The sequence below is a fragment of the Lethenteron reissneri genome, chromosome 63 (assembly GCF_015708825.2).
Source record: "Lethenteron reissneri isolate LAM-NWPU_2019-01 chromosome 63, ASM1570882v1, whole genome shotgun sequence".
In the NCBI taxonomy this organism is placed as follows: Eukaryota; Metazoa; Chordata; class Hyperoartia; order Petromyzontiformes; family Petromyzontidae; genus Lethenteron; species Lethenteron reissneri.
In genome coordinates, this window is record NC_083841.1 from 4,491,954 (window position 1) to 4,519,799 (window position 27,846).

The 27,846-nt window shown below is 51.5% G+C and overlaps 1 protein-coding gene across 1 annotated transcript; it reads left to right on the plus strand.

Annotated features, from left to right (window-relative positions):
• Positions 1–27,524, plus strand: TSEN54 (tRNA splicing endonuclease subunit 54). Its single transcript, XM_061577114.1, has 12 exons — positions 1–254; positions 4,000–4,164; positions 11,433–11,496; positions 12,975–13,058; positions 14,946–15,044; positions 16,171–16,223; positions 16,951–17,043; positions 18,701–19,084; positions 21,071–21,297; positions 23,009–23,069; positions 26,036–26,188; positions 26,387–27,524. The coding sequence occupies exons 1-12, from the start codon at positions 202–204 to the stop codon at positions 26,583–26,585; spliced, it is 1,635 nt and encodes a 544-aa protein (XP_061433098.1). The 5' UTR covers positions 1–201; the 3' UTR covers positions 26,586–27,524.
• The last annotated feature ends 322 nt before the right edge of the window (positions 27,525–27,846 follow it).

The following is a 27,846-nucleotide window of genomic DNA, read 5'->3' on the forward strand; positions in this document are numbered from 1 at the left end:
ACGTAATGACGTACAGGCTGCGTCGTGACGTCACCGCGCACGCGTTCCCCGCCGCGGAAAGAAAGGCCTCAAGATTAGTCGGAAGGCGACGATTTCGACAAGGGACGTTGATTTCTTCCCGCTTCAAACAACAACAACGACAACGACGACAAACTTCGGATTCCTTCAAGAAACCAAGAAGCCCTCCTCCTCAGAGAAGCGATGGACGAAGAAGAAAAGGAGGAGGTCGCCGCGCGGACGACCCACACATTGGCGTGAGTGAACAGCACGCAGAAAGGGCACCCATTCGAGATGTGAAGCTTGCGTGACTGCAGCAAAGATTCATGTTCTCTTAGATTGTTTTTTTGTGGTAAAGTCACGTTAGGTAAAAAAAAGTTAAATTTAATTGAAAGTAAAATAAAATAAAAGTCACGACAAGGGAAGTAATAAAATAATAAAAATAAAACATAATAAAATAATTCTCACGACGTTTCGGCTACAACGCAAGCAGCCGTCTTCAGGTGAACATAATAAGACGGCTGCTTGCGTTGTAGCCGAAACGTCGTGAGAATTATTTTATTATGTTTAATTGTTATTATTTTATTACTTCCCTTCTACGTGACTTTACCGAAAGAACCAATAAGATGAATCCCTGCAGTCACGAAAGCTTTAAATCAAAATTTAATTAATTTATTATGTTTTATTTTTGTTATTTTATTACTTTCCTTCTACGTGACTTTATCGAAAGAACCAAGAAGATGAATCCCTGCAGTCACGAAAGCTTCAAATCGAAAAAAAGTCACGACGTTTCGGAGGCAACACAAGCCTCCGTCTTCAGGTGGAACCGTCACAGCACGATTGCTGCATCAAGTAAAAAATTTAAATAAATAAAAATAAAATAAAAATCACGACGTTTCGGAGGCAACACAAGCCTCCGTCTTCAGGTGGAACCGTCACAGCACGGTTGCTGCATCAAGTAAAAAATTTAAATAAATAAAAATAAAATAAAAATCACGACGTTTCGGAGGCAACACAAGCCTCCGTCTTCAGGTGGAACCGTCACAGCACGATAGCTGTATCAAGTGAATGAGAGATTACAAGAGCTACCACTGCGTATATATAATGTTTGAAGAGTGGGGAAGGGCCAAATACAGCACACTTTTTATTAATATGGTAAGGTGAGGCTTAAGACTAAGAATAGACTGCATAACAAAAGACTGAGTTTAGTGGTTGTCGTGATCTTTATTTTATTTTTTATTAATTTTAATGTTTTACCTACGTGACTTTACCGAAAAAAACCTAAGAATATGAATCCTTGCAGTCACGAAAGCTTCACATCTAGAATTAGTGGTTGTCTCCTTGTCACAGGTTGAGTCACAACCGTACCTCTCCACAACAAAGGCTCACCCTCTTAAGCCTCACCTTACCATATGAATAAAAAGTGTGCTGTATTTGGCCCTTGCCCCACCACCTCCAAACATTATATAAACGGAGTGGTAGCTCCTGCAATCTCTCATTTACTTGATACAGCTGTCGTGGCTGTGACGGTTCCACCTGAAGACGGTAGCTTGCGTTGCCCCCGAAACGTCGTGACTTTTATTTTATTTTTATTCATTTTTTACTTGATACAGCAATCGTGCTGTGACGGTTCCACCTGAAGACGGTAGCTTGCGTTGCCCCCGAAACGTCGTGACTTTTATTTTATTTTTATTCATTTTTTACTTGATACAGCAATCGTGCTGTGACGGTTCCACCTGAAGACGGTAGCTTGCGTTGCCTCCGAAACGTCGTGACTTTTATTTTATTTTTATTCATTTTTTACTTGATACAGCAATCGTGCTGTGACGGTTCCACCTGAAGACGGTAGCTTGCGTTGCCTCCGAAACGTCGTGACTTTTATTTTATTTTTATTTATTTTTTACTTGATACAGGTGTCGTGGCTGTGACGGTTCCACCTGAAGACGGTAGCTTGCGTTGCCTCCGAAACGTCGTGACTTTTATTTTATTTTTATTCATTTTTTACTTGATACAGCAATCGTGCTGTGACGGTTCCACCTGAAGACGGTAGCTTGCGTTGCCTCCGAAACGTCGTGACTTTTATTTTTTTTTTATTTATTTTTTACTTGATACAGGTGTCGTGGCTGTGACGGTTCCACCTGAAGACGGTAGCTTGCGTTGCCTCCGAAACGTCGTGACTTTTATTTTATTTTTATTCATTTTTTACTTGATACAGCAATCGTGCTGTGACGGTTCCACCTGAAGACGGTAGCTTGCGTTGCCTCCGAAACGTCGTGACTTTTATTTTATTTTTATTTATTTTTTACTTGATACAGGTGTCGTGGCTGTGACGGTTCCACCTGAAGACGGAAGCTTGTGTTGCCTCCGAAACGTCGTGACTTTTATTTTATTTTTATTCATTTTTTACTTGATACAGGTGTCGTGGCTGTGACGGTTCCACCTGAAGACGGAAGCTTGTGTTGCCTCCGAAACGTCGTGATTTTTATTTTATTTTTATTAATTAATTTTAATTTTTCACCTACGTGACTTTACCGAAAAACCCTAAGAATATGAATCCTTGCAGTCACGAAAGCTTCAAATCTAGAATAAATGACTGAGCCTTTGTTATGGAGAGGTGCGCCAAGCGAGAGAGTTTATTTCAATTATTCAATTATTTAAGTATAGCCCTTAAGTCGGGTGCAAGCGCAACAAACACAATACGAACGGGGAACATCTTAAAGCGGCGACGTTTTTAAGATGTGAGAGAAAGAGATGGTACCTTGGTCTACTTATCCACGCTGACAAGGCAGGCGTTCTTGAAAGTAACCCCCACACTATCTTTCGATTTAAAGCTTTCGTGACTGCAGGGATTCATCTTCTTGGTTCTTTCGGTAAAGTCACGTAGAAGGGAAATAATAAAATAATAAAAATATAAAACATAATTATATAATTCTCACGACGTAGAATGGAAATAATAAAAATAAAACACAATAAAATAATTCTCACGACGTTTCGGCCACAACGCAAGCAGCCGTCCTCAGGTGAAGAACATTCAGACGCTGTCTTCTCGACAGACCTGTTCTTCACCTGAGGACGGCTGCTTGCGTTGTGGCCGAAACGTCGTGAGAATTATTTTATTATGTTTTATTTTTATTATTTTATTATTTCCCTTCTACGTGACTTTACCGAAAGAACCAAGAAGATGAATCCCTGCAGTCACGAAAGCTTTAAATCGAATAGGATGGGGATGGTTTAGTTGTATTTGTGTGTATATGTTTGGGTGATTTGTTTTACTCTTGTACTTTGCAACTACTATCATGTGTTATACTGTTTGTTGTAACGTTCTTACCCGCGAAAAAGCGCTTTAGAGCTCATCGGATTCATCCAGCACAGTATAAATACAGATTCTGATGATTCGCTAATGTTTCTCTAAAACCTGTCAATCCATCCGGTTTAGTCTTTATTCTTGTACAGGGAAATTGAGTTTTCAGGTTCGTACGCCGTTTCAATAGGGACAACAACATGTTTTTTGTCTATTTGTTTGTGTTTCTCCCTTGTGATGGGACTCTATAGGATGAACGTTGAGATGTATAAGGACACTGTGTGACCAACAATGCCTGAATCGGTCTGTCATAAGGTAGGGGCACTAATAAGGGGTTGACAGGTATGTAGTGGTGAGTGTAGGAATGAGTATACTAGTGGTAAGTGTCCTAATGGTTATTGTGTATTTGTTGTGTTTCTCCCGTGTGACCAACAATGCCTGAATCGGTCTGTGATAAGGTAGGGGCACTGATAAGGCTGTTGACAGGTGTGTAGTGGTGAGTGTCCTAGGGGTGAGTGTACTAGTGGTTATTGTGTATTTGTTGCGTTTCTCCCGTGTGACGGGACTTTATAGGATGAACGTTGAGATGTATAAGGACACTGGGTGACCAACAAGATCTGAATCGGTCTGTGATAAGGTAGTGGTTTTGATAAGGGGTTGACAGGCACCCTCTCTGGGGCTCTGGATGTTTTGTACCGCAGCACGTGGGAGCTGGTGGCGGCTCGCTCCCGCTGCCACCGCCTGCCGCAGCGAGCCCACGGCCAGAAAGACTTCACCCCAGACGGCTCGGCTGCTCAGAGGGATCAACTGCAGCGCTGCATGGAGGAGCACTGGCAACTGCTTGGCGAGGAACGCGTGGAGAGACTGTACGTCCCAGCCAAGGCCAATGCCGATAGCCGTCACTCGCCACTAAGTCACCGCGCCTTTGCCAGGGCGCAGATGTTCTTTGAGGCTATCGCGTTGAGTTGTCGAAGGCTCGCTGACAGGAGGAGGTCGCGGGACAGACCCAGCAGGTGCCATGGGTCAGATGACTGAGATGACCGGTAGATGCACCACCAGCTGTACCCCCCTACTGTGCCAGGCTAGGTGCAGGAGGTCGCGGGACAGACCCAGCAGGTGCCATGGGTCGGCTGACTGAGATGACCACTTATAGATGCATCACCAGCTGTACCCCCCCTACTGTGCCAGGCTAGGTGCAGGAGGTCTTGGAACAGACCCAGCAGGTGCCATGGGTCGGCTGACTGAGATGACCACTTATAGATGCATCACCAGCTGTACCCCCTACTGTGCCAGGCTAGGTGCAGGAGGTCTTGGAACAGACCCAGCAGGTGCCATGGGTCGGCTGACTGAGATGACCACTTATAGATGCATCACCAGCTGTACCCCCTACTGTGCCAGGCTAGGTGCAGGAGGTCACAGGACAGACCCAGCAGGTGCCATGGGTCGGATGACTGAGATGACCGGTAGATGCACCACCAGCTGTACCCCCCTACTGTGCCAGGCTAGGTGCAGGAGGTCACGGGACAGACCCAGCAGGTGCCATGGGTCGGCTGACTGAGATGACCACTTATAGATGCATCACCAGCTGTACCCCCTTCTGTGCCAGGCTAGGTGCAGGAGTTCACGGGACAGACCCAGCAGGTGCCATGGGTTGGCTGACTGAGATGACCGGTAGATGCACCACCAGCTGTACCCCCCTACTGTGCCAGGCTAGGTGCAGGAGGTCACGGGACAGACCCAGCAGGTGCCATGGGTCGGCTGACTGAGATGACCGGTAGATGCATCACCAGCTGTACCCCCCTACTGTGCCAGGCTAGGTGCAGGAGGTCACAGGACAGACCCAGCAGGTGCCATGGGTCGGATGACTGAGATGACCGGTAGATGCACCACCAGCTGTACCCCCCTACTGTGCCAGGCTAGGTGCAGGAGGTCGCGGGACAGACCCAGCAGGTGCCATGGGTCGGCTGACTGAGATGACCACTTATAGATGCATCACCAGCTGTACCCCCCCTACTGTGCCAGGCTAGGTGCAGGAGGTCTTGGAACAGACCCAGCAGGTGCCATGGGTCGGCTGACTGAGATGACCACTTATAGATGCATCACCAGCTGTACCCCCTACTGTGCCAGGCTAGGTGCAGGAGGTCTTGGAACAGACCCAGCAGGTGCCATGGGTCGGCTGACTGAGATGACCACTTATAGATGCATCACCAGCTGTACCCCCTACTGTGCCAGGCTAGGTGCAGGAGGTCACAGGACAGACCCAGCAGGTGCCATGGGTCGGATGACTGAGATGACCGGTAGATGCACCACCAGCTGTACCCCCCTACTGTGCCAGGCTAGGTGCAGGAGGTCACGGGACAGACCCAGCAGGTGCCATGGGTCGGCTGACTGAGATGACCACTTATAGATGCATCACCAGCTGTACCCCCTTCTGTGCCAGGCTAGGTGCAGGAGTTCACGGGACAGACCCAGCAGGTGCCATGGGTTGGCTGACTGAGATGACCGGTAGATGCACCACCAGCTGTACCCCCCTACTGTGCCAGGCTAGGTGCAGGAGGTCACGGGACAGACCCAGCAGGTGCCATGGGTCGGCTGACTGAGATGACCGGTAGATGCATCACCAGCTGTACCCCCCTACTGTGCCAGGCTAGGTGCAGGAGGTCACAGGACAGACCCAGCAGGTGCCATGGGTCGGATGACTGAGATGACCGGTAGATGCACCACCAGCTGTACCCCCCTACTGTGCCAGGCTAGGTGCAGGAGGTCACGGGACAGACCCAGCAGGTGCCATGGGTCGGCTGACTGAGATGACCGGTAGATGCACCACCAGCTGTACCCCCCCTACTGTGCCAGGCTAGGTGCAGGAGGTCTTGGAACAGACCCAGCAGGTGCCATGGGTCGGCTGACTGAGATGACCGGTAGATGCATCACCAGCTGTACCCCCCCTACTGTGCCAGGCTAGGTGCAGGAGGTCTTGGAACAGACCCAGCAGGTGCCATGGGTCGGCTGACTGAGATGACCGGTAGATGCATCACCAGCTGTACCCCCCCTACTGTGCCAGGCTAGGTGCAGGAGGTCTTGGAACAGACCCAGCAGGTGCCATGGGTTGGCTGACTGAGATGACCGGTAGATGCACCACCAGCTGTACCCCCCCTACTGTGCCAGGCTAGGTGCAGGAGGTCACAGGACAGACCCAGCAGGTGCCATGGGTTGGCTGACTGAGATGACCGGTAGATGCACCACCAGCTGTACCCCCCTACTGTGCCAGGCTAGGTGCAGGAGGTCGCGGGACAGACCCAGCAGGTGCCATGGGTCGGCTGACTGAGATGACCGGTAGATGCATCACCAGCTGTACCCCCCCTACTGTGCCAGGCTAGGTGCAGGAGGTCTTGGAACAGACCCAGCAGGTGCCATGGGTTGGCTGACTGAGATGACCACTTATAGATGCATCACCAGCTGTACCCCCTACTGTGCCAGGCTAGGTGCAGGAGGTCACAGGACAGACCCAGCAGGTGCCATGGGTCGGATGACTGAGATGACCGGTAGATGCACCACCAGCTGTACCCCCCTACTGTGCCAGGCTAGGTGCAGGAGGTCACGGGACAGACCCAGCAGGTGCCATGGGTCGGCTGACTGAGATGACCGGTAGATGCATCACCAGCTGTACCCCCCCTACTGTGCCAGGCTAGGTGCAGGAGGTCTTGGAACAGACCCAGCAGGTGCCATGGGTCGGCTGACTGAGATGACCACTTATAGATGCATCACCAGCTGTACCCCCTACTGTGCCAGGCTAGGTGCAGGAGGTCACAGGACAGACCCAGCAGGTGCCATGGGTCGGCTGACTGAGATGACCACTTATAGATGCATCACCAGCTGTACCCCCTACTGTGCCAGGCTAGGTGCAGGAGGTCACAGGACAGACCCAGCAGGTGCCATGGGTCAGATGACTGAGATGACCGGTAGATGCATCACCAGCTGTACCCCCCCTACTGTGCCAGGCTAGGTGCAGGAGGTCACGGGACAGACCCAGCAGGTGCCATGGGTTGGCTGACTGAGATGACCGGTAGATGCATCACCAGCTGTACCCCCCCTACTGTGCCAGGCTAGGTGCAGGAGGTCTTGGAACAGACCCAGCAGGTGCCATGGGTCGGCTGACTGAGATGACCACTTATAGATGCATCACCAGCTGTACCCCCTACTGTGCCAGGCTAGGTGCAGGAGGTCACAGGACAGACCCAGCAGGTGCCATGGGTCGGATGACTGAGATGACCGGTAGATGCACCACCAGCTGTACCCCCCTACTGTGCCAGGCTAGGTGCAGGAGGTCACGGGACAGACCCAGCAGGTGCCATGGGTCGGCTGACTGAGATGACCGGTAGATGCATCACCAGCTGTACCCCCCCTACTGTGCCAGGCTAGGTGCAGGAGGTCTTGGAACAGACCCAGCAGGTGCCATGGGTTGGCTGACTGAGATGACCACTTATAGATGCATCACCAGCTGTACCCCCTACTGTGCCAGGCTAGGTGCAGGAGGTCACAGGACAGACCCAGCAGGTGCCATGGGTCGGCTGACTGAGATGACCGGTAGATGCACCACCAGCTGTACCCCCCTACTGTGCCAGGCTAGGTGCAGGAGGTCACGGGACAGACCCAGCAGGTGCCATGGGTCGGCTGACTGAGATGACCGGTAGATGCATCACCAGCTGTACCCCCCCTACTGTGCCAGGCTAGGTGCAGGAGGTCTTGGAACAGACCCAGCAGGTGCCATGGGTTGGCTGACTGAGATGACCACTTATAGATGCATCACCAGCTGTACCCCCTACTGTGCCAGGCTAGGTGCAGGAGGTCACAGGACAGACCCAGCAGGTGCCATGGGTCGGCTGACTGAGATGACCGGTAGATGCATCACCAGCTGTACCCCCCCTACTGTGCCAGGCTAGGTGCAGGAGGTCTTGGAACAGACCCAGCAGGTGCCATGGGTTGGCTGACTGAGATGACCACTTATAGATGCATCACCAGCTGTACCCCCTACTGTGCCAGGCTAGGTGCAGGAGGTCACAGGACAGACCCAGCAGGTGCCATGGGTTGGCTGACTGAGATGACCGGTAGATGCACCACCAGCTGTACCCCCCTACTGTGCCAGGCTAGGTGCAGGAGGTCACGGGACAGACCCAGCAGGTGCCATGGGTTGGCTGACTGAGATGACCGGTAGATGCATCACCAGCTGTACCCCCCCTACTGTGCCAGGCTAGGTGCAGGAGGTCTTGGAACAGACCCAGCAGGTGCCATGGGTTGGCTGACTGAGATGACCACTTATAGATGCATCACCAGCTGTACCCCCTACTGTGCCAGGCTAGGTGCAGGAGGTCACAGGACAGACCCAGCAGGTGCCATGGGTTGGCTGACTGAGATGACCGGTAGATGCACCACCAGCTGTACCCCCCTACTGTGCCAGGCTAGGTGCAGGAGGTCACGGGACAGACCCAGCAGGTGCCATGGGTTGGCTGACTGAGATGACCGGTAGATGCATCACCAGCTGTACCCCCCCTACTGTGCCAGGCTAGGTGCAGGAGGTCTTGGAACAGACCCAGCAGGTGCCATGGGTTGGCTGACTGAGATGACCACTTATAGATGCATCACCAGCTGTACCCCCTACTGTGCCAGGCTAGGTGCAGGAGGTCGCGGGACAGACCCAGCAGGTGCCATGGGTTGGCTGACTGAGATGACCGGTAGATGCACCACCAGCTGTACCCCCCTACTGTGCCAGGCTAGGTGCAGGAGGTCGCGGGACAGACCCAGCAGGTGCCATGGGTTGGCTGACTGAGATGACCACTGGTAGATGCACCACCAGCTGTACCCCCCTACTGTGCCAGGCTAGGTGCAGGAGGTCTTGGAACAGACCCAGCAGGTGCCATGGGTTGGCTGACTGAGATGACCACTTATAGATGCATCACCAGCTGTACCCCCTACTGTGCCAGGCTAGGTGCAGGAGGTCACGGGACAGACCCAGCAGGTGCCATGGGTTGGCTGACTGAGATGACCACTGGTAGATGCACCACCAGCTGTACCCCCCTACTGTGCCAGGCTAGGTGCAGGAGGTCGCGGGACAGACCCAGCAGGTGCCATGGGTTGTCTGACTGAGATGACCGGTAGATGCACCACCAGCTGTGTCCCCCTACTGTGCCAGGCTAGGTGCAGGAGGTCGCGGGACAGACCCAGCAGGTGCCATGGGTTGGCTGACTGAGATGACCACTGGTAGATGCACCACCAGCTGTACCCCCCTACTGTGCCAGGCTAGGTGCAGGAGGTCTTGGAACAGACCCAGCAGGTGCCATGGGTTGGCTGACTGAGATGACCACTTATAGATGCATCACCAGCTGTACCCCCTACTGTGCCAGGCTAGGTGCAGGAGGTCACAGGACAGACCCAGCAGGTGCCATGGGTTGGCTGACTGAGATGACCGGTAGATGCACCACCAGCTGTACCCCCCTACTGTGCCAGGCTAGGTGCAGGAGGTCGCGGGACAGACCCAGCAGGTGCCATGGGTTGGCCGACTGAGATGACCACTGGTAGATGCATTACCAGCTGTACCCCGCTACTGTGCCAGGCTAGGTGCAGGAGGTCGCAGGACAGACCCAGCAGGTGCCATGGGTTGGCTGACTGAGATGACCACTGGTAGATGCACCACCAGCTGTACCCCCCTACTGTGCCAGGCTAGGTGCAGGAGGTCACGGGACAGACCCAGCAGGTGCCATGGGTTGGCTGACTGAGATGACCGGTAGATGCACCACCAGCTGTACCCCCTACTGTGCCAGACAAGGCCACCACAGTAGACTCCCATAGAGCCCACAAAATAACCTTCCCATTGAGTAAATGTCACCAAATGGAGTGGAACCCCCTTTTAACGACTGTAATTGGTTCCACGTAACCAGTCGTTAAGCAAGTATAGGAAATGCACGTTAAAAGCATTCCGCTAGCATCAAAAGTCACCATTTTCACCCAAAAAAATTTACTTTGTAATTATTTAAACAATGGATGTGAATATACAAAGATGCTAACAACATAAACACATACTATGAAAAAAGACATGGTTAATCAGTGCATTCATGAATCATAATAAATGTTTTTGGGTTAGATCGTGCAAGTATAAATGTGTCAATCTTGAATTGAAGCTAGCCCCGGCCACTTTTTTACAACCCTTGGGCTACACCCATTTCAGACCTTTTAAAACAATCTGCATCAGCAGCAGACCATGGCTTTCCCACCTGATGACGGATGCTTGTGTTGCGCCCAAAACGTCGTGATCTATTTTATTTTATACCCACGTGACTTTACCGAAAGAACCAAAGAGTATAAATGTGTCGTAACCCCTCCACCACCCGACACGGCCAGTAATGTTTGTCACGGTAAACAAAACGCGTCAATCAGTTACCACTTCAGCCTACCGTTGTGTCGGAGAGCAAATCCACAAAAGTGTGCACAACAGTTTTCATGTGGCATTTGGTCCTCTTATATAATGAATGTACAGCGTTATGGGATGCTGTTAGCATGAATGACGCGATAAAAAATGAGAGTAGTATTATTATACAAGGAGTCATGTTTGCATAGACCACAATACCTGCAGTCGGAATGCAAACAAAAAACACAACTCTGATAATGTATGCACTGTCCTTGAAGTTGATTGGTCCACACCCGAGACAGCTTTCCTTAGAGCCTAGTCTCACATGGTGTTGGACCAGATGACGTCGTGCGCCTTTTGGCGTCATCTGGTCCAACACCATGTGCAAACATGACTCCTTGTAAAAAAGGTGTCAGTTTTGTTGCCAGATAAAAGGGTAAAAAAACAATTATATTTTTCTACTGGCAAATGAGGTTCCAATGGTGTAAATATTTGTGTGTTCTGTTCTGCACGGCAATTTATCCTGCTTTTCTTGGTTGACTACGACGATAATCATAGTTGCGATGATGATGGAGGTGGTGGTGGTAATGAAGATGATAATTACGGTGGCGATAATAACGATTCTGATGTTGGTGATGACGACGATGATGACGACGACGTTGATGTGTGCTACGGCTGTCTTGAGCTGCAAGCTGTATTGTGCTGTGCAGCAAGCTGTATTGTGCTGTGCAACAGCGGGAATCTGGTGCAGACCGAATGGATTGCGGAAGAAGAGAAAGTGGAGTTGAAGTCTAAACCTGTGAGTTGAGGTCCCGTGCTGAGCCATTCATGAGTGTATCACTCCGAACTTTCGCCCGTGTACAGGGATCCATGCGCACAGCAAAAGCCCTCTCATCTGGCACTACGCCATCTGGAATGCCCTCGTTAACCACCCAGCCCCTCCCCACCCTCCCCTCCCCACCCAGCCCCTCTCTGCACGACGGACGGATGGACACAATAATCCCCTGTGGGCTGGTGGAACCAGGAGGTTCCTACCAGTATTATTTCTTACATCATATATTTCTTATATCATAGTTAAAATGTAAGTTTGAGTTTCTTGAAAAGTTTTTTTAGATTTGGTGAACGATAAGTATGAATGACTCTCAGATAACCGGCATATTTGAATATCCGGCACCATCCATTCCCCATGGATGTCGGATAACGGAGGTTGTGCTGTAATTGTGTTTTCTAAATTTGGTTAAATTAGCCTTCATATATTTGTTACAGAGAGCCCTGCCAGGTTTACACCGTCAGGGGATGATGCTTACTTTGTAGATGCCAATTGGGTCATTTGCGAATATTTTTGGGGGAATATTGGCAAATATTTGGAACCATTTACAATAATGTGTATACAATCCATGCAGTCACATAGCAGTGGTTCAAATGTCAAGTTGATTTTGTGTAACCAGATGAGAACTTAGGAGACCAGGATAGAGTCTAATTTGCCTGGTGGGTGGTTGGGCGGGCGGGTGGGTGCGTGGGCGTTTGGGTGAATCTGTGCGTCGATGGGCGGGTGGGTGATTGTTTCGATGTGTGAATGCGTGTGCGAGTAGATGTGTGGGTGGGTGAGTGGCTGAGTCGGTAGGTGAGTGGATTCGTGAGTGAGTGAGATGGCGAGAGAGGTGAGCGAGTGAGCGAGTTTTTCAACAACTCAAGAGACCAAAATTGCAAATAAAAAAAAACAAAAAACACTGAAATTAAGTTAAGCAATCAGAGCAACAACAAAAACCACACTCACAACGAGGAATCCCAAAGCAAAATATTTACATTCCCTGCAGAGTAAAATCAGCTCCGGGGTGGGGGGATGGGACCTCAAGTTTGCATGAGTTTAACCGAATGCCTCCCTCCCTTCTCCTCCCCCTCCCCTCCCATCCCTCCCTCCCTCCCTCTCTCCCTCTCTCCCTCCCGTCCCCTCCCTCCCTCCCCTCCCTCCTTTTTTTCCCTTTTTTCTTTAACGATCAGACGAGAAAGATGCTCAGTCTTTCGGCACTTTACTTCGTTCATCATGTCGTTTGTTTGTATTTTTTTCTTTCAAAGATTTAACGCGAGTTTCCCGTGTAACATTAGTCCCATTGTGTGTTACTGTGTTCATAGACACCAACAAGAAACACAAATCACCCTCAAAAACCCATCACCAGATCCCCCTGCTGCTGCGCTACCAGCACCATAGCGGCGAAGGCACCTGCCTGACCTCCCTCTCCTCCCCTCCCCTCCCTCCCTCCCTCCCCTCCCACGCAGGGCAAGTTCTGGCAGACGATGGGCCATATGGTGAACGGCAGGCAGCTGCTCTACCCAGAGGAGGCCCTCTACCTGCTAGAGTGTGTGAGTGAGCGCGGTCGCGGGTGCGCCGGATTGTAGCCGCGGTGTTTCTCAGCCGCGGCGTCTCGGGACTTTGCGGTGTTCTGTGGCTGCAGTGTTTGTTTCACACCCACCGGTGGTTCATCGCCCACCGTGCGTCCTGCCTCCGAAATGCGCTTGCCCGTTTTTGGTTCGTTGTGTGTGCCCGGGTTTCCTCCGGCTTCTCTTGACCGACAACTAGTACCACTAGCAACTACTACTACCAAAACTACTACCACACTACGACCACTACGACCACTACTACTACCACGACTACCACTACTACCACTACTACCACTAATACACTACTACACGACCTACTACCACTACTACTACTCACCACTACTACCAGCTACTACGGGACCACTAACTACTACCACTACTACTACCACTACTACTACCACTACTAACTACCACTAATACCTACTACTACCACTACTACCACGACTACGACCACCTAACTTACCACTACTACTACCCACTACCCTACTACCACTAACTACTACCACCTACTACCACTACTACCACTACCACCACTACCACTACTACTACCACTACTACTACCACTACTACCACTACTACTACCACCACTACTACTACCACCACTACTACTACTACCACTACTACCACTACCACCACTACTACTACCACTACCACCACTACCACCACTACTACTACCACTACCACCACTACCACCACTACTACTACCACTACCACCACTACCACCACTACTACCACCACTACTACCACCACTACTACCACTACTACTACCACTACTACTACCACCATGACCACCACGACCACCACTACTACCACTACTACCACCACTACTACCACTACTACCACTACCACCACTACCACCACTAACACCACTACTACCACTACTACCACCACTAACACCATGACCACCACCACTACTACCACTACTACCACCATGACCACCACGACCACCACTACTACCACTACTACCACCACTACTACCACTACCACCACTACCACCACTACCACCACCACTACCACCACTACTACCACTACTACCACCACTAAAACCATGACCACCACCACTACTACCACTACTATCACCATGACCACCACGACCACCACTACTACCACTACTACCACCACTACCACCACTACTATCACTACCACCACTACTACCACCACTACTATCACTAGCATCACCACTACTACCACTACCACCACTACTACCACCACCACTACCACCACCACTACTACCACTACCACCACTACTACCACCACTACTACCACTACCACCACCACTACCACCACCACCACTACTACCACCACCACCACTACTACCACCACCACTACTACCACCACTACTACCACCACCACTACTACCACCACCACTACCACCACCACTACTAACACCACTACTACTACCACCACTACTACCACCACCACTACTACCACCACTACCACCACAACTACCACCACCACAACTACCACCACTACTACCACCACCACTACTACTACCACCACCACCACTACCACCACGACCACCACCACCACCACCACGCTCTGTCATTCCGCGTTTACCAATTTACTCCTCCCCATTCAAATAGAAATTAACTCGTTCCACGCTGCACGCCGCGCCCAATGATTGTTCAGGACAACAAAGCGAAACACAACTGCCCTTCGTGTTTAGTTCGTCGTCCCTGCCCCCGCACCTCCGATTACGTACGGCGTGCGAAAGAAGTTCACCGCACAGCACGGATGTAACGTCGGATTGTTTCCTTGCGAGGCCCGTGAGAGCTGGCGACGTTCTTGGGGGGGGAGGAGGCCTTTCATCCAGCAGCGGATTGCCGATCGTGACCCGGTGTGACGACTTTCCATCTCGTGTGCGCGCAGGGCTCTATAGAGCTGAGGGTGCGAGGGCTTCCGCTGTCCATACAGGAAGGCCATGAGCTGGCCCTCGCTACCGAAGGCCTCTCGCTCCACCAGTATCAGGTGCGTCACGAACCCCGGTGGATCATCGCTCGGCGCGCGTGCGGTTTAATATATTCTAGATTTGAAGCTTTCGTGACTGCAAGGATTCATATTCTTAGGTTTTTTCGGTAAAGTCACGTAGGTAAAAAATTAAAATTAATAAAAGTAAAATATAATAAAAATCACCACGTTTCGGAGGCAACACAAGCTTCCGTCTTCAGGTGGAACCGTCACAGCCACGATAGCTGTATCAAGTAAATGAGAGATTACAAGAGCTACCACTCCGTTTATATAATGGTTGGAGAGGGGGGAAGGGCCAAGTACGGCACAGCTTTTTATTAATATGGTAAGGTGAGGCTTAAGACTAAGAATAGACTGCATAACAAAAGGCTGAGCCTTTGTTATGGAGAGGTATGGTTTGTGACGGCCGATGTTATCATTCGTGGCCAAATCGGGTTTTTTTTCTTTCACCTAAGGCCGCATTGTAGTGGTCCGGCCCAAATTTACGTAAAAAAATTGCTTGCAAAGCGGTACCTATTTTAACGCACTCGGAGGGATGATGGAACCAAGTCAACCCCCAACGTGGATTTGAACCCGGCGAGCCTTCGATTGCGAGCCGCTCGCTCTTGCTGACAGGTAGCCACCTGGGCAGATCTGTTGGAAAAGGATGACGATGAGAGAGAGACACGCAAACTCCAAATATACAGCAGCAGGCATCAGGGTCAGGATCAAACCCACGACCTCCTGCACACCAGGCGAGGTAGTTAACATCTCCTAGCCACCGTGATGATGATGAGAGAGAGAGACACGCAAACTCCAAATATACAGCAGCAGGCGTCAGGGGTCGGGATTGAACCCACGACCTCCTGTACACCAGGCGAGGTAGTCGACATCTCCTAGCCACCGTGATGATGATGATGATGAGAGAGAGACACGTAAATTCCAAATATACAGCAGCAGGCGTCAGGCGTCGGGATTGAACCCACGACCTCCTGTATACCAGGCGAGGTAGTTAACATCTCCTAGCCACCGTGGCACCCCAATAATACATTTTGGATCTGGAGATTTTGTCTGTTGACTTGGTCGCGAGTGCTAACACCGGCTGTCCCTCTGTGTCTACCCCCCCACTCACCAATCGCCTCTGTAGGTGTACGCCCATCTCAAGAGGCTGGGCTATGTGGTCACGCGCTTCAGACCCGAGTGAGTGAGCGAGCGTGTTATTATGAATGAGATGCACGTGTATACGTTGAACTTCATTGGCACCGTACCTAAACCAACGGTGCTAATGCAGGTGTGTGTACACGCGTGTACTTGTGTGTGTGTGTACATGCGTGTGGGGAGCGGTAGTGTAGCGGTTAGCGCTGCGCTATGAACCTGGCGACCCGGGTTCGATTCCCGCTCACAGCTAACACGATTATTTGAACCGGTCCCGGGCCTCCCCTAGGTCGACTCAGCCTTAAATGAGTACCTGGTGCGGTGTGTAAACATCGGCACTGGGGAAACAAAGGCGGGCGTGGTGCTGGCCACCCACCCCCTCGTGTACCGTTCCGGCCTTCATAGGTGCTCGCTAACAGCACTTGCCCCTACAGTCTGTTAAGGCTTTACGGGGGATCTTTGTCTTTGTACATGCGTGTGCGGTGATGCTGGTGTCGGGGAGTGGTTAGCGCTCTGCACTACAAACCCGGCGACCTGAGTTCGACTCCCGCTCACGGCCACCAACACCTTTGACGATTATCTGGTGCTGCGTGTAAAAACATCACCACTGGGGAGACAAAGGCAGCCGGGCGTGGTGCTGACAACCCCACCATCCACTCGTCTCCCGTGGTGCCGCCCTTCCCAAGTGCAACTCGCTAACAGCCCTTGCCCTAACAGTCTGTTCAAGGCTATGCGGGGGACCTTTGTCTGGGCGGTGCTGCTGCTTGTGCAGGAACGTCCCAGCGAGGAACGAGCAGCAGCCGAGTGAGCCGGTCTCCCGGGGAGAGAAACGGCACAAGCGGAAGTGCAGCGGTGAACACCCAGAGTGAGTGATGTGGGTGTGTGTGTGTTAGTTTGCACGCTGGCCTATGTTGCTTTTTAAATCCTTTATATTAAGTTTGCTTGCTTGCGTGCTTAAGACCGTGCAAATCTTTCGGTCGTTTTTTAACCCACTTCCCGTGATCCAATCGAGCTGACATTTTGCACACAGACTCGTTGTGCGTGACAATTAATGTTCGTGATATATTTTTTTCCATAATGTTACACTTTTTAGGACAAAAATATATTTAATTACCAATTGCTTAATGGTGCAATGCAATCATCTGACCCATAGGTGGCAGCCATCTCAAGCCAGAGGACGAGAGGATTATAGCCGCCACGCATATAAAGGATTTATAGTGAAAAACTTTGTTTTTACTGGTTATACTTATTAAAGCCTTTATATTAAGTTCGCTTGCGTGCTTGCGTGCTTGCTTGCTTACGACCGTGCAAATCTTTCGGTCGTTTTTTAACCCACTTCCCGTGATCCAATCGAGCTGACATTTTGCACACAGACTCGTTGTGCGAGACAATTAATGTTCGTGAAATTTTTTTTCTCCAAAATTTTACACTTTTTAGGACAAAAAAATTATATTTAATTACCAATTGCTTAATGGTGGCAGGCAATCATCTGACCCATAGGTGGCATCCATCTCAAGCCAGAGGACGAGAGGACTCTAGCCACCACGCATATAAAGGATTTATAGTGAAAAACTTAGTTTTTACGGGTTAATTTTTTTCCACTGTATATCGGAGCCGTGCCAAGCCGGCCCAGGTCAGGAGGAGCCCAGCTTGGTTTTTCCACTGCAGAAGCTGATCCGCGCCGCTGTCGTCGCACGCGGTGAACGAGCGGAGACACGCTATGATGCCACGTACTCACCACGTACTCACCGCGTACTCACCGCGTACTCACCACGTACTCACCACGTACGGACTGACGTCACGCGAGTGGCCACCGACGCCCCCGTGTGCCGTGCCGACCTTGATGGGTTCTCGTTAACAGCACCTTGCGCCGACGGCCTGTTGACCGCAGCCCGTCATTGCTTTGAAGCCGTCACCTAAAGTATGTTTAAAACTCATCTTCTTGGTTCTTTCGGTAAAGTCACGTAGAAGGGAAGTAATAAAATAATAAAAATAAAACGTAATAAAATAATTCTCACGACGTTTCGGCCACAACGCAAGCAGCCATCCTCAGGTGAAGACCAGGTCTGTCGAGGAGACAGCGTCTGAACAGTTCTGTCTTCTCGACACACCTGGTCTCCACCTGAGGACGGCTGCTTGCGTTGTGGCCGAAACGTCGTGAGAATTATTTGATTATGTTTTATTTTTATTATTTTATTACTTCCCTTCTACGTGACTTTACCGAAAGAACCAAGAAGATGAATCCCTGCAGTCACGAAAGCTTTAAATCGAAATTATTTGTAACTTTCTATTTTACCAGGTAAGGTTCGCTGTGCTGTATCGCTCTTTCTCAGAAGCAACCTATCACACATGATAGCTGAACAAGAAGCGGCTCATCACCATCATCGTGTGTAAATCTACAGCAGCAGGCAAAAACTCTTCTAACACGTGACGTCGATTCTAAATGCGGATCATTCGACTGCGTTCCCTTTGCTTGGTAAAGTTTCCGCGGCCGGCCGCCCCCTCCCCCCGTGGGCACGCAGGGCGGACAGCAAGAGAGAGCGCTGCTCCGCCGCTGACACCGACGCTGCCGCCGCTCACCGGCACTCGAGCCCGGAGGAGCCCGACGCTGGCTCTTCACCGGCACCGGCAGAGGAGGAGCAACCAGCGGCGCCGCCTTGCCGGGGTTTCGGCTTCTCCCCGGCCTTGCCGGTGTCGGGGTCGCCGAGCGCGGTGGACGGGCGCCACCACCGTCGCGTCCGCTCCTGCCGCTGGGACTTCGCGATGGCGCGGTTCCCGAACGTGGCGCCCGACGACTGCGCGACGAGCCTGCGGGAGCTGCCCGGCCACCTGGTGCCGCCGGGGACCGCCGGGCGCCGCTCCGACGAGGGCCGCTGGGCAGGACGGATCAATCTGCACAGAGAGAGGTGGCGGAGGTGGCGGCGATGGTGGCGGCGTCGGCTTGTGGCTAACGGCGGAAGGGATGTCGGCAGCATCTGTAGCAGCGTAGGCAGTGTTAGTAGCAGCAGCAGCAGAAGTTGCAACAGAAGCAGTTATACTGGTTGGGAACCTCCTGGTTACACCAGCCCACAGGGGATTATTGTGTCCGTCGTGCATCCAAAAATGGGGTGGGGAGGGTGGAGAGGGGAGGGTGGGGCTGGGTGGGGAGGGTGGGGAGGGGAGGGTGGGAAGGGGAGGGTGGGGAGGGGCTGGGTGGGGAGGGTGGGGAGGGGCTGGGTGGGGAGGGGCTGGGTGGGGAGGGTGGGGCTGGGTGGTGGGTGGGGAGGGTGGGGCTAGGTGGGGAGGGGCTGGTCACCCCGTGGTGCCCTTATAAAACTCAACGTTTAACCTACTCACGCCGGCTTGTGCCCACCCTCACAGTTGGCCATATTTGCGGAATACACCACGCCGCCGTTGACCCTGCAGGGCATTGACCAAGCAACCCAACGTTCCTACCAGCTCCCTCCGCAGGACAATGTGTTAGAGGCAGTGGGTTTCGTTTGTTGCCCTTCCCCTGCATCTCTGATGAGCACGGGTGGCTAAGTACGGTGCGAAAGAAGTTCTACATACGTACAGTCACAGAAGTAGTAACTACGGTCGTAGCCGCAGCAGTTGTTGTAGCAATTAGGCAACAGCGACAACGGTTGCAGTAGCAAGCGGATGCTTTAGCAAGTCGCGTCAGCAGGAGGAAGATGTAACGGTGAGGTGAGAGGCGACCGACTGGTTCGGAGGGCAGAGCGCTGAACCCGGTACAGCCACCATTAGTAACACCGGCTTCTCAACTGCAGTGAGTTGATGGGTGTCAGCCCGGTCACCAGTGACTCGCTTGGAGATCCATAGACTTACACAGAGACCCGTAGATTTACACAGAGACCCGTAGATTTACACAGAGACCCGTAGATTTACGCAGAGACCCGTAGATTTACATAGAGACCCGTAGATTTACACAGAGACCCGTAGACTCACACAGAGACCCGTAGACTCACACAGAGACCCGTAGACTCACACAGAGACCCGTAGATTTACATAGAGACCCGTAGACTCACACAGAGACCCGTAGACTCACACAGAGACCCGTAGACTCACACAGAGACCCGTAGACTCACACAGAGACCCGTAGACTCACACAGAGACCCGTAGATTTACACAGACCCGTAGACTCACACAGAGACCCGTAGACTCACACAGAGACCCGTAGACTCACACAGAGACCCGTAGACTCACACAGAGGCCCGTAGACTCACACAGAGACCCGTAGATTTACACAGAGACCCGTAGACTCACACAGAGACCCGTAGACTCACACAGAGACCCGTAGATTTACACAGAGACCCGTAGACTCACACAGAGACCCGTAGACTCACACAGAGACCCGTAGACTCACACAGAGACCCGTAGACTCAAACAGAGACCCATAGACTCACACAGAGACCCGTAGATTTACACAGAGACCCGTAGACTCACACAGAGACCCGTAGACTTAGATAGAGACCCGTAGATTTACACAGAGACCTGTAGACTTAGATAGAGACCCGTAGGCCATGCGGGATGGCGCGTGGCACAGTTTGGCGCCAGCTGTCATTGAGTACGGCGATCGTGTCGCTGCGGTTCTCTGCGGTGAATAACGCCTTAAAAACAACGACGCTATTACTACTACTATACCTATACTCTTAGTTCTTTCGGTAAAGTCGTGACTTTACCGAAAGAACTAAGAGTATGAATCCTTGCAGTCACGAAAGCTTCAAATCTAGAACTACTATACCTCACTAAATAAAACTAACGCCGAACCGCTCGCACGTTCCAAGATTCAGCGTTGAACAGGGACTCTCCCCCCCCCACCCCCCCGACCCTGCAACTAGCAGAAAGTTTCGGAAATGTGGTAAAGAATAAGGGGGTTAACGTCTCGCCGCCAGGAACCACGGCTGGCGCTACGAGGAGCACAACCCGCACCGCCGCTGGGACGTGGACCGCGACCCTGAAGCGCGCCGCTGCCGAGACTGGGCCGACTTCAAGCAGCTGCTGGCGCGACGGCACGGGCGGCGAGAGGCGGCCGAGTGGGGGCAGCAGCCGCACGGGCGGCCGTCGCGCCAGGACCACGTGGAGCCCCTGACCAATCCGGCGGTGGCGGCGCGAAGCCACGGTGAGGAGCGCGTCGGCGCGCGCTGGGCCCGCCGTGGATGCGTGCGGGTCGACCTTGTTGGGTGAACCCGGACCGCGTCCACGGAGCGCTGTTGCCGCGGTTAAGTTGGCCGCAGCAGCAGCTGCAGCAGCAAGACCGCGGCCGGCACGAAGCCTGTTCAGCAAGGCCCGCGACCCTTCACGACACGAACGATGATAATTTCAACTTGAAACGCGACGCGCGCACAGTATTCGCTCGACGCTCTCGTAGAGAGGGGAGAGAGAGAGAGGACGACTCGGAGGAGCCGGTAGGAGGAACCGCAGACGGGGAAATGGGGAGATCAGCAGCCACGCGGTGGTCATTTACCTGAGCTCTGCGGTCCTCTACATGTTGAGGTGTTATCGGCCAGTTAACGATGAGTGGTTTACGTGCGGGATGAAACTGGGGCGACAGGAGAACAGACGCGTGTGCGAGGGGGCAACGCTCGATCCCGTACGGACAGAGATTATCGCACCTCGACATGCGTGGGGAAGGGAGTTACGCGACATTTGTGCGACCCACCGACCCTCACCTCCACCATCGCCACCTCCACCACCCATCAACTTACACCCGTTAACCACTACCACATCTCTTACCATTACCACAAGCAGCACTGCCATCTCCGCCACGACACAAAGGCAAAGATATCCCCCCGCCCGTAATAGCCTTAACGTCAAACGTTTGCGATGGAGGGTGCTTCAAAAACACATTCCTGTGGAGGGAGCTGGTAGGAACGTTGGGTTGCTCGGTCAATGGCCTGCAGGGTCAACGGCGGCGTGGTGTATTCCGCAAATATGCCCGACTGTGAGGGCGGGCACAAGCCGGCGTGAGTAGGTGAAACGTTGAGTTTTATAAGGGCACCACGGGGTGACCAGCCCCTCCCCACCCAGCCCCACCCCTCCCACCCCCCACCCTCTCCACCCAGCCCCTCCCTGCACGACGGACACAATAATCCCCTGTGGGCCGGTGTAACCAGGAGGTTTCCACCAGTAAAATGTGAACACTTCCGAGAATTTGCAACAACACCACGAGAAATATGCCTCTGGGCTCTGGAGACCACCGGGAGAAGATTCCAGGCGACGCGTTGACAACGATGGCGAACAAGTGGAGACTCATTGACGTTTTAAAGCTATTAGCACACTTTTGTTGTCATGTCACAGTGTGTTATCCGTTCTTTTTAAATCCTTTATATTAAGTTCACTTGCTTGCTTGCTTGCGCGCTTACGACCGTGCAAATCTTTCGGTCGTTTTTTATTAACCCACTTCCCGTGATCCAATCGAGCTGACATTTTGCACACAGACTCGTTGTGCGTTACAATTTATTTTGGTGAAAAAAAATTCCAAAATTTTACACTTTTTAGGAAAAAAAAATTATATTTAATTACCAATTGCTTAATGGTGGCAGGCAATCATCTGATCCATAGGTGGCAGCCATCTCAAGCCAGAGGACGAGAGGACTCTAGCCGCCACGCATATAAAGGATTTATAGTGAAAAACTTTGTTTTTACGGGTTAATTTTTTCCATTAAAAACTATAGTCATATATGAGTGTTGAAACATTTTTTAATCACCCTGCATAGGCGTAGCGGCGGCCACCTTAACAAGGAGAGGCTCGCTCAATCCACTGGCTTTGGCCGGCTTGTTATTGTTGTTAATTGTTGTTGCTGCTGCTGTTGTTGTTGTTGTGTCGACAGCCGAGTTGCTGCAGGAGATAAGCGTTGTGGCGCCCATGCACATCCTGGAGGGCGCGTCGCGGTGAGTGGACATTCTGCGCGGATCTTTCTCGGAGACTTCGCCGCGATCTCTGACGCCGCGATGTGACGCACTCGGACACCGCTGCCGTCACAGTTGCGTTGCGTGAGTTGCGTGCGTTGCGTGCGTTGCGTGAGTTGCGTGCGTTGCGTGTGTTGCAAGCGTTGTGTGCGTTGCGTGCGATGCGAGCGTTGCGTGCGTTGCGAGCGTGGTACCGGTCCATACCGGCACCACGCGACGCCGTGCCGGCCTTCGCAGCTGCTCGCTTAGCGGCACTTTACCCTTTGGTTCTTTCGGTAAAGTGACGTAGAAAGAGAAAATCATCAATTAAATAATAGCACACGACGTTTCGATAGCAACACAAGCAGTCATTATCAGGTAGAACTACATTTGAGAGAGAGACAAAACACAGACACGGAGACACACAGACAGACACACAGAGACACAGAGAGAGACAAAACACAGACACGGAGACACACAGACAGACACACAAGCAGAGAGAGACAACACAGAGACACACAGAGAGACACACACAGAGAGAGAGACACACACCATAGACACACAGACACACAAGCTGAGAGAGACAACACAGAGACACAGAGAGAGACACAGAACATGTGTCTCTCTGTGTGTCTGTGTTGTCTCTGTCTGCTTGTGTGTCTGTGCGTCTCTTTGTGTCTCTCTGTGTGTCTCTGTTGTCTCTGTCTGTGTCTCTGTGTGTCTCTCTCTGTGTGTGTCTCTGTGTGTCTCTATGTGTCTCTGTGTTGTCTCTCTCTGCTTATGTGTCTGTCTGTGTGTCTCCGCGTCTGTGTTTTGTCTCTCTCAAATGTAGTTCTTCCTGATAACAACTGCTTGTGTTGCAATCGAAACGTCGTATTTTATCATTTAATTTAATAATAGCACACGACGTTTCGATTGCAACACAAGCAACCATCATCGGGTACTAATGAAAGAGAAAACAAAACCTAGTAAACTTAGAACTACAATGCAATACAACACAGAGAGTCGGCTAATACAACAGTCAACACCCGACCTGGTTGATTACGCTCTTACAAAGATTGCTAAATTTAAGAGAGAGATTCAACACAGAACAGGAGACACACAGACAGACACGTAAGCAGAGATAGATAACACGTGATGATGATGATGCGCTTGTGTTGCAATCGAAACGTCGTATGCTATTGTAACAGGTTCCGGAGACACTTGTAGAGGTAACTTCTTTATTACAATCCAACAGCAATCCAACAGTCCAACAGTCCTGATACTCTGTAACAACTCCCAGGTACACAGCCTAGGTACACAGCCTAGATACTCTACTCTGGCTACGCTCTGGAACTCGCCCTCACAAGGTCGTAGAGTCGGGAGTTCCAGAGTCCCACCACTGGCCCTCACAGCGTCCCAGGGTCCTCAGATGGCTGGTCTTGGGTCTTGGGTCTTGAGCTACGACTGGCCCTGATCGTCCAGGGAGCTGCCCTTTTATGCCTCGTCCCCAACGAGGGGTGGGGTTGTGTGCGCCCCCAGATATCCCACAGAGCACACACAGCCCCCCCTTTGGCGGCGCCAAGCGGCTTAAGCGTCTGACCCGCCTGGGAACCCAACGCCTGGCGCCAAGAGGTTTAAGCGTCTGGCCCGCCCAGGGTCCCAGAGCCCCCAGCAGCCCCTCCCTTCTTATGTCACGACACTATTATTAAATTAATAATTTTCTCTTTCTACGTGACTTTACCGAAAGAACCGGAGAGTATTTCCTGCAGTCACGAAAGCGACGAATCAATTTCTTAGCGGCACTTTGTACGTGCGTGCGTGCGTGGAACTTCTTTCGCACCATACCTGGTCACGTGCTAATCGCTAAGTGCGGGGGAAGGACAACAAACGAAGCACAAAAGGCAGTTTGTCAGGAATTAGTTGTCAGATTAGATTTCAACTCGCACAGCTCCGAGTGGCTTCCGAATATCGGAAGGAAAAGAGCGTTCCAGACGGCCGCAGAAGCGAATCTGCCCGTCTTTGTTCGATGTTTAGCCAGAAGCCTCTGCGAGGATTTACCAGAGTTTGTGCGATGGTTGTATGCTTCCTGACGAGATGAGCATGGTATTGTGGTATGGAAGAACAATGTCTCTCTCACAATGTTGCTCACATACCGTGTGAAAGCAAGGTCAACAATATTTGGGGCATTGACCCTCCCTGCGTGCTCTCCGCTTTTGGTGGAGAGTAAAGGTGCGGTACGGCAACATTTAAGTGGGTGATGTTCCCACGAATGTGGTTCATTTGTAGAAAGCACCTCGTGTGTACTGAGTGCAACCTTCGATTTAAAGCTTTCGTGACTGCAGGGATTCATCTTCTTGGTTCTTTCGGTAAAGTCACGTAGAATGGAAGTAATAAAATAATAAAAATTAAACTGACCTGGTCTTCACCTGAGGACGGCTGCTTGCGTTGTGGCCGAAACGTCGTGAGAATTATTTTATTATGTTTTATTTTTATTATTTTATTATTTCCATTCTACGTGACTTTACCAAAAGAACCAAGAAGATGAATCCCTGCAGTCACGAAAGCTTTAAATCTGAGTGCAACCTTATACAGCAAAACCTTGCATTGCGAGCATAATTCGTTCCGCAAACGTGTTTGTAATCCAAAGCACTCGTGTATCAGTTGTGATCACGTGACGCTCGGCAGACAAAGCGTATACACGTACCACGCGTATTGCAAGACCTCGCTCGTTTATCAAATTAATATTTATTTAAAATCTCTGCTCGTCTTGAAAAACACTCGCGGACCAAGTTACTCACAATCCACGGTTTTACTGTAATGTATAAATGTGAGCACCTTTGTGCGTGTCGGGCGTGGTGCTGACCACACGCGTGCCGTGCCGGCCTTCGCAGCTGCTCGCTAAACAGCACTTGCCCCTACATCGGTCTGCTAGAGGCTACACGGGGAACCTTTATCTTTGTCTCTCGCCGGCCTGTGCCGCACTGTAGGCTGCTGCAGGAGGAGGAGGAGGAGGAAGGGAGCGAGGTGAAGGATAGACGCGGCACGAGTTTCACCATCAGCTACGACGTCTTCTCGGCTGACAACACAGACTTCAAGAAGACGAGGCCGGGCGTCCCCCTCGCCCGCATCTGTGTCTGCTGGTCAGTGGCCACGAGCGCAGCACTGAAACGTCGTGAGAATTGTATTTTGTTATGTTTTATTATTTTATTATTCCCTTCTACGTGACTTTACCGAAAGAACCAACAAGATGAAACGTGTCAAACTTGGCAGGTTGAAATATTGAAAAGCGTCCGTTTCCCCCCCCCCCCCCCCTCACTCTCCGTGTAAAACGCCGGCAGCTTTGAGGACCCGGTCCCCGATCTCCGGGCGCTGAAGCTCCTGGCGCGACGCGGCGGCGGCGACACCGGCACCACCAGCGACACCACCAGCGGCGTCGGCAGTGACGACACGGTTCTCGTGTTCGGCGTGGTGGATGCCGGAGACGTCTCCTTCTTCTCGTTCTACGACTTCAAGCTGCCCACCGACGTCCTCGGCTGACCACGGCTGACCACGGCTGCCCACGGCTGCCCACGGCTGACTACGGCTGACCACGGCGTCACGATGAAATGCGAAGGCCACGCAAATTTTTTGTTGGGCCCGAGCCTGCTGCCCCGGGGCTGTCGGCAGCGTAGCGTTTAGCGGGAGGTTCCAATTTCTTGACGCGCGCAATTGACGACGAACTTGTGCAAAAACCGTTTGAAACGAGCGGCGTCATCGGGTAATTCGCCGTGTATGAAGCGGCACTAACTAAAGATTTGACGACACCTCAGGTGGCACCGATTTCTGATCTGGCTCGAGGGCTGATGGTAAAAAAATTAACCCGTAAAAACAAAGTTTTTCACTGTAAATCCTTTATATGCGTGGCGGCTAGATTCCTCTCGTCCTCTGGCTTGAGATGGCTGCCACCTATCGGTCAGATGATTATCTGGCACCATTAAGCAATTGGTAATTAAATATAATTTATTTTTTCCTAAAAAGTGTAACATTTTGGAAAAAATTTTCAGGAAAAGAAATGGTCACGCACAACGAGTCTGTGTGCAAAATGTCAGCTCGATTGGATCACGGGAAGTGGGTTAAAAAACGACCGAAAGATTTGCACGGTCGTAAGTAAGCAAGCAAGTGAACTTAATATAAAGGATTTAAAAAAAGGTGCGTTAGCGGCCATTAGGATTAGTTGTCCCATAATGCCTTGCATGTCACGTGACATCACGGTAATTTTACGGTTGCCGGTCCGCTGTTGGAAGAAGTTCTGCACACGGTGCAAGCTACCGGGGGGTTGCTTTAGCGCGGGGTTGGCGATTGATCGCGATTATTCTTCTTGGTTCTTTCGGTAAAGTCACGTAGAAGGGAAATAATAAAATAATAAAAATAAAATATTATAAAGTAATTCTCACGACGTTTCGGCCACAACGCAAGCAGCCGTCCTCAGGTGAAGACCAGGTCTGTCGGGGAGACAGACTCTGACGCTGTCTCCCCGACAGACCTGGTCTTCATTATTTTGTTTTCTTTTTATTATTTTATTATTTCCCTTCTACGTGACTTGACCGAAAGAACCAAGAAGATGAATCCCTGCAGTCACGAAAGCTTTAAATCGAAATTTGATCACGATTGCTCGCGATCGGCTCAGGTTTCGTTCACTACCGATGCTCGCCGTAGCCACGATACAAACCCAGGCCGGCAGGTTCGTTGTGCCGTGCGACGACCACTGCGCCACCGCTCCCTTCGACTTCCCCCACACTACTGCGCGTGTAATGTTGTA